Consider the following 8358-nt stretch of genomic DNA (forward strand, 5'->3'; position numbering starts at 1 on the left):
AAATAAAAATGTTACTTTTATATTTTTGGAATTATTATTTTTATATTGTAAGCATATTGATATTAATGAAATAATTTGTTCAAAAGTTAAACACATTTTTAAGCACAACAGCCAACAGGTTAAAGAAATTTTACATTTTACAGGTATACAATGAGCGGCAAAAGTATAGAATAAATTCCTTCAAAATTAAACAAATTTTTTTTTCAAAAAAATCTTTGGACAGATCAATTTTAGTTTATAAAAGTACGTACCAAATAAAATTCCAAGCAGTCATTTTTTTTATGGAATTCTGATAGACCTTTTATTGTCTAAACGACAGTATAAAAATTTTGTTATCTTACAAGTCAAAAAATCAAGTAAGTAAATCAAACAGTCAAATGTTACTGGCAATTTTATTCGTATGTGTTATTTGTTTTAGGGTCGGTTTCACCAACGTGAGTTAAATTCAACTACAGATTACAATAGACGAAAACATTGTTACAGCAATATGTAACTAAAGTAACGAAGCATTTTAACCTACAGTTAACGTTAACTGGCGTTGGTGAAATCGGCCCTTAGAAAACGTTTTCGAAAATGATTCATTTAACAGAAACACAACGTAAAGAAATTTTAATTTTGATTGGGTGCGGGGATAAAACTAGATAAAACTAAAAAATGAGGAATTTCTTCATAAACTTGCTTATTGTCTGTCAACAAGCTGGGGGATGACAATCAAACATTTAATTAGATAATTTTAAGTATGTACTTAGTAACACAGTTTTTGACTTGACACTAAAACACTTGATACTAAAATATGAATTTTTATAAACTAAAATTGACCCGTCCAAAGATTTTTTTGAAAAAAAATTTTGTTTAATTTTTAATGAATTTATTCCATAATTTTGCTGCTGTATTATTATTTTAATAATGATCGAAAACAATGGTTCGTTTTGCAATAATTTCAATTGACGGCAAGTGTCTATTGTTATAAAAATGTGTGCAGCAGCCATCCATTACCACATACCAGAAAAAGTGCCTCCGTGGCGTTGTAATGTGTTCCAGAAAGTGACTAAGACGATAAGTCCTTAGTTGCCGCGAACACGAAAGAATAAACGCACGGCTTGATAAACATCTCTGTTAGTCCCTACCATGGCATTTTATTCGCGTGCTATAAATTCAACAAGGGAATTGTTAGAATTAAAGAATGCAGACTCCATTCTGTTGCCAATAGGTCCCGGTGATATGTGAGTACTCGGTTCGCGATCAGTCTGCGTTGCACTCTTGCTTTTTCTCAATCTTCACTCTTTTTTACTACTCGCCCCGTCGAAAACTATCATCATATTCGGATCTTAAACGAAACAGAAGGAATAATTAATGTATCTCCCGATTGCGTCTTGCCTGGGTGGGAACACGGAGGAGGAGAAGAGATGCGCCGGAGAGAGACCGACAGATCCTTTTGGCGGTGTTGGAAGAGTGCAGTGGCGGCACGATTGCACCTGTCAGTCAGTCAATCAGCGTCGACCCTCCCTCGTCAGGCTACTTGTATCGATTTGTCTCAACCGTGCCCGTCTACAGCTCCAGACATCTGGATTTAACAAAACGATTTACATTTAAATGTCTCGATTCCTTGTTATGTGGACGCCCAAAAAAACTGAATTGTCCTTCTGGCCTGACCAAATTTGATGGCACTTAAAGAAGTAATCGCAAAAGCGCTAATAGGCATTCTCATATATTAAATATCGTAATTTCACCGCTTCTAAAAATAAACTATCTTTTCTATATTTTACAAAGAAAACTTCTACAATTTACGAAATTGGAATTGTTCTGCATAATTAAGAAAATATATAGTTCTGTTGTAAAAAATATTTCGTTTAAAATCGTTTCGTTTTCGGTGGAACCAGAGAAGTAAAAAAACGATATCTTGTTGCAGAACAGTAATGATTGAATTATTAAATGATTGATACATTACATACAATCATTACAAAATTGTGTTATTTCTCAAAAGTTAAAAGTCTTCACCTGAAGCCGATTCAGAGTAGAAGGTGTTTTTGTACTTCGCTCAGCTGGCGAAGCACAAAAAGACTCACTTCTACTCTTAATGATACAGGGTGTCTCAAAATTCCGAATTCAGAGCGTGGTTGGGAAGGACCCAGTGGAGCTCGAAAAATACTTAAAAAAAAATCGCTCTTCCTGAAGAAGATATAAGCACTACAGTGACAAAATACTATTCTAGCTACGTTGCCGTTCCATTTTTAAAAAAATTACAAAAATTTAAGATTTTTTTACTCCAAATCAAAGCTATTCTTCAAAAAATTGTTTTACGTTATTATTTTTCATAATTATCTACACTATAAATACTGAACTTTTTAGCTTGAAGAAAACGCAGTTCAAAGAGTGCACCTTTAGACCAATGTATCTTTGTGGGAAGAGTCCCGATTTTGTTTTAATTTCCATATTTGAACTACTGAAGTGATCTCCTACAACGCTCTGAATTCGGAATTCGCGAATTTTGAGACACCCTGTATAATCTTATAATTTACTACATATTTCTGATATTGATATGTATCTCCAATACGTAGCAAAATATGGAGAATTATTCGCGAGATTACACTGAATTAAAAAAAATTAAATTGCTATAAATAAATAATCCTTTTTCATGTTTGAAATCCAAAAACAAAATGTGAATTTAATCTAACTTTTGAAATATGTAAATTAACATTAATATAACATAATTAAATTCCGTAATGTTTTATGTGGATTTGTATTGTCATAGCCACCTAGATATCAAGTTTAAAAAATCATCTAATATCAATACGATTTTGAATCTAAAACAAGCTGAAGCAATGAATGGGAAGGGACGAAAGCCTCAAGTTTCACTATTCATTTGGTAAACTGATGACAGCTCTGTGAATTTGAATTTTCATAGGACAGGGAAACAGAAGGTGTCAGATGGAAAGGAAGGCTTGAAGAAATTAATTATTCGTCTTGCAGTCTTGATTTAGCTTCTTGTGGCATTTTCCTATTCAAAGGTTTAAGAACGAGTTGCAGGATGGAAAATCCTCAAATAAAACTAGACAATTGTGCAGAGAAAGGGATGCAAAACGTTTTGTGTTTTCAATGTTGTGTTCATATTGTTGGAGACTGTGCCGAAGAATAGAAATAAAATAAACACAGAGAATGTCTTTTGGTAGCTTCGATTCTCGTACTACCAGATGTACAACAAAGTACAATAAAAAACAAAGTATATTTCAAAGTAAACGAAAAATTAATAAAATAAAGAAACATGAAAAATAAAGGTAAAGATTTAATTTTTAAAGCAGCCAAAGGAAAACTTTTGTAGTTGAGAGAACCATAAAAGATAATAATATGTTCCACATAATTGCAATGGGAGTGCATTTGGTAAAGTTACGAAAATTTTAATGGATTTATCTTTAAAACTAGAACCTAGAAGGTCTCACGTCATCTACTTTACTTAAGAAGTTGAAAAGTCTAATTAGCTGCATAAAGAATAAAAAATGGATCTATTCATTTGGACCTTGCCGGTGGTAGCTTGAGTTCAAAAGAAAATGTGCTCAAGTTGTTATCATTAACGCATGGCGTAGACTCATCAATTGCAAAATTATAGATGTCAATTATTCAATGAACAAGTAGTGGTGCGAATTATTTCTTTTGTAAGAAAAGTTCTTTAATTAACCAAATAGAATGTTCCTGGTCTTATTTATGCGATACGATGGGCTTTACTTTAGAACAGAAATCTTTTTGGGTTATTAAATTCTGATTTATATTCATGTACTCGTACCTTTGGGCTAATAGCTCCTGAGATATCGATTTTTAAAAGTGAAAAGTGGAAACAAGATAAAATCATGAATAAAAAAAATTATACTCACATAGTTGAATCTTCATATTTAAAAATTAGAAAAATAATTTTGATAGTGATAATCATGAATATAATAGTAAAAATTTCTAAGAAAAATACTTCTAACTCGTCTTACACTACAGTGGAACTGGTTAAATATTTGGTAATAATTTCGTTATTTCGCACTTTTATAGACTTTTTTTCAATAGGGATAATTTATTTCGTGTGATTGATAATTGTAATTGATAAAAAGGGTCAAAGTAATGTGTTTTACTAAAAATTGACAGACACAAGGTAATTTGTGGAAAACTAATTAAACATTTATATAGATCTAGATAGACAAGTTTTAATTTGTTGTTTGTTTTCCAATACATACACAAGCAAATAACTGAACAAACTCATAGACATTAATAGTTAATAAATAATTAATAGTTCAACATTTCTGTGCTATGTATTTTACTACCCACACCCATTAAGTTACTTTTGTATTTCTACATTTTTCTTAACCATTCCCCAACAATGCCAATAATTCCCATTTTATTAACACATGAAGGAATAAACAGAAAGGTAGTTAAATATTAATTAGTCTTGTGCGTAAGTTGTACTCTTATTTATTTCCATGAAAGTTTTGGATGTCTTACATCACCAAATAAAATATGCAGCTCAAACACACCCAAAACTACATATAAAGCTCAAACATTGTCCTCCAAATCTATTCCAAAATGGAGTTCCACACAAACAAGATTAAAATATGTCGTACAACACTGAAAATCTTAAAATATAGTTTAATTTGGCCCAACGAAAATGACGAATTAAATCCAGGCAAGTGGTATTACATCAGAGTGGCAACATTTTTGTTAATAACAAGTGTTTGGGTCGCCTCAGTTTTCATGCATCTCGTGGTTACCTTGACAAGTACGCTTTATAAATTCCAATTATGCGGTACTATTTTGTCTATAATTACAGATAACGTCGACATACGCATAAGCGAAGATGTTGCTTTTATGGTAGCGTTCAGCGGACTTTACTACATGACAATTATTTACGTGAAAAATCAACCCAAAGTAGCTCATCTTCTTCGGGATCTCTCGAATTTCGAAAGATTTGGTAAACCTCCTGGTTTTGACGAAGAAGAAGATAAATTGAGCTTCTGGTCGAAATTTTGTTTTTATTATACTGTCGGCGGCATTTTTGCCTACAATTTTATTAAACTGATCCAAAAATCTGACTGCGAGAAAGTTAATGTGGAGAAAGGATTAAAAGAAAACTGTGGAATATTGTCACCGACTTGGTTTCCGTTCGAAATTAATTATTTTCCAGTTTTTCATTTAGTATTTTTTTATGTATTTGTTTCCACACAAATACTCATCAAACTGACACTGATGATTTCATTTAATTCGTTGGAAATGGCCCATCACGTTATACTAAGAATTAATCATCTAAACGTTATGATTAGAGAATGCTTCGACGAAGGGGACTATGAAGTGTCCAGAGTAAAACTGAAAGCATGTATTTTATATCATTTGGAAATTTTGGAGTAAGCAAAATTACTAAAAAAACATTTTGAAGATCTGTACATTCAATTTTTAGTTTATCGTCCAGATTGGACGACTGTTTCTCTAATGGTATGTTCGCCCATCTCACCATCACCGCAGCAATTTGTGGGTGTTTAGAAAAACAATTTGTCGACGTACTAATTCCGAGACAACATGAAATGTAATAAATACGAAATCTGTATTCTTCTAGGGTGACAACAGAATTGGAGCCTTCCTTCACGTTTTTGGCTGGATTATGGCGTTGTTTTTGGCTTGTATTGGAGGACAACACCTGATTGATGCGGTGAGTTGAAAAATAATGTCAAAATATTAGAAAAATATACTTTCCGCAGAGCAACTCGATTCCCGAAGCAATTTGGATGTCGAAATGGTATCGAGTTGATGTGAGACTAAGAAGAGACCTTTTGTTTATGTTGGCCAGGTCTCAGACTGGATTACACATAAGTGTTGGTTCTTTCAGTATTCTTTCTTTCTCGTTATTTGTTTCGGTAAATTAATTCTCAGATGTGACAAAGAGGTAAAAAAATATTTTGTTTTAGGTGTTAAAAATGTCCTATTCGATTCTTGCTATGTTAACATCTTAAATTTAAATCTTCTCACCGTTACACTTATCAAGATGTTGAAAATGCTGCTGAAAAAAAACATTCAAGCACATTTATCTGGTTGCAAAAATTTCAGCCAAACACTTTCTTTATTTACTAATGCAACAGATTTTTTGAACTTGATTTAGTCCACTTACACTGCACCTTGTAGTTACTTAACTATATTAAAATAAATAAGTGAGTTGAAGATAAAATAGTATATGTACATATATCATTCAGAGTAGAAGACCTTTTTGTGCTTCGACCAGTTTGTCGACCTCAACTTCGTCTCGGTCTTCAATTTCTGGGCTTAGCACAAAAAGACTCACTTCTACTCTTAATGATATAATCTACTATTCTTTAGAATGCTGATTAGTTCGTAAACAAGTTGGTAATTGTTCACTTTAACTACTTCTGGAATTTTCGCGTTTTTTCTGGATAGACAGCCTCAGGGCGTCCTCCTAGATCGTTTCCCACAATTCAAACCTTGTGCAAATGAATTTTCCTTATCATTTAGTTATACTAAGACATTAGCGCGACCTTGACACGACCTTGAAACACCACAACAGAGGAAAAAAAGGCATTTGCACAAGGTTTGAATGGTGGGACACGATCTAGGAGGACGCCCTGAGGCTGTCTAGCCAGAAAAAACGCGAAAATTCCAGAAGTAGTTAAAGTGAACAATTACCAACCAGTTAATAATTGTGTCACTCGGCTCGCAAAAAAACGTTTATGTCAAAATTGTAAAGTTTAATTGCTTCACTTGTATATTTCTAATTTATTAATCTTAGACAAGAACAGTTAAAAATAGTTTGCCTACACTGTGTGTTTGTTCTGTTTGTAAAATCTCTAATAATGTGAATTTGGTGGGTCGTCTTGGTGTTTGAAATTTCGCGAAGGTGCACCCGGAATGCGTCACGTCAACATCTATCAATATGTCATCCGTGGCCCGATGGTGTATAAATATTGACACCATATATCCGTCGTCAGTCGGGTGTGATGGACAGCCCGGGTTTTACAAATAATCCGAACTGTATGGTGATTGTTTAGACGTCTGCAGTCCGTTTGGAACGCTTTCCATCGATGAGACCATAAATAAGTCACTGGTAATCGATTTATTGAAAATGTGGCTCATTCGAAAATAAATTTCGCTGTTTAATTTCTTCCATAAACTATAATTAAGTTAAACAAGTGGATAAATTCAGTTATTTACGATGACGGATTCAATAATTTAACGTAATTGCAACTTTTCTATTAAATTCTGTGCAAATGCGTTGTATAAACGTATTTCATTGTTTTTTATTTCGACTATTTCATTTAAACTAACGTCTAATATAAACTGTTTGATAATTTAACACATCCTTCCTGAATCAGCGTTCAAAATTTCGCTTACTATATCCTGCGTTACGAGACTGTTTGTTTATCCACTACAAACTTTCAAACTTACCACATACAGAGTGGAAACTTTAATTGGAATAAAATTCGCAACTTGGACATTTTTGTAAAAAAAAAACACAGCTTGGCGCATGTGGTTTTTGTTTATCTGCTCCCGGAAGTGCGCATCCACCCCTATAAGAGTACACAAAGTGACACTTCTTTTGAAAGGCCATTTTGCAAGGAATACAACGCAGTATTTGTTTCCTAAATATTTTCACAGTCTACGTGCTAAAAAAATAAAAACCAATAAGCGAATGGCTGGTACGGAAGAAGAAGAAACAATGTGAAGGTGGTAGCTGGGAGAGAAAGAAGGTGAATCGTTTGAGACGATAAAAGGAGTGAGACAGGTCTGCCCACTCAGCACCCTGCTGTGCACGATAGCAGCCATGAGAGAATAGGTGAGAGAAAGCAGGAAGGTGATTTCAGGAAGAGAATGATGATGTTTGAGAGCATGGTAAAGAGTATACTGATGTCCGAGGTAGAGATCTGGGGACGGAAGGAACAAGACGAGTTAGAGAGAGTGCAAGAAGAATATTTGAGATGGGTGCTAGGAGTGGACAGAGAAACACCAGGGTACATAGTGAGGGAGGAGTGCAAGAGAAATGGGGTGAGAGTGAAAGCGGGAAAGAGAGCGGCAAAGTTTGAAGCCCAAATGGATGAAAGAGAAGAGTTCAGGTTACTGACGGAATGCTGGAGAGAAAAGAAATAGAACAAGGAGAAGAAGGAAAGAGAGAATTATTACCAAAGAAATGGGTATGCAAGAGAAGAAGTGGGAAGATTGAGAAGAAAAAGAAGATGGATGAATATAGAGCTGAGTAAAAGGGACAAAGACACGGCAAACAAGAAAGAAGGGAGAGAATTGAAGAATCAAGATACAACAGGAAGTATCAGACGTGTACGTCAGAGGAAATTCCGGAGTACCTGGGAGAGAGAGAAAAATAATGGCGAG

General features: G+C 33.9%; 1 protein-coding gene across 1 annotated transcript; it reads left to right on the plus strand.

Annotated features, from left to right (window-relative positions):
* The first annotated feature begins 4557 nt into the window (after window positions 1–4557).
* Window positions 4558–8228, plus strand: LOC138125851 (putative odorant receptor 85d). Its single transcript, XM_069041397.1, has 7 exons — window positions 4558–4750; window positions 4802–5372; window positions 5426–5525; window positions 5582–5674; window positions 5724–5879; window positions 7870–8016; window positions 8085–8228. Exons 1-7 carry the CDS (start codon window positions 4558–4560, stop codon window positions 8226–8228), a joined length of 1404 nt encoding a protein of 467 aa, XP_068897498.1.
* Window positions 8229–8358: the final 130 nt, after the last annotated feature.

Source organism: Tenebrio molitor, chromosome 3 (genome assembly GCF_963966145.1).
Source record: "Tenebrio molitor chromosome 3, icTenMoli1.1, whole genome shotgun sequence".
Classification (NCBI taxonomy): domain Eukaryota; kingdom Metazoa; phylum Arthropoda; class Insecta; order Coleoptera; family Tenebrionidae; genus Tenebrio; species Tenebrio molitor.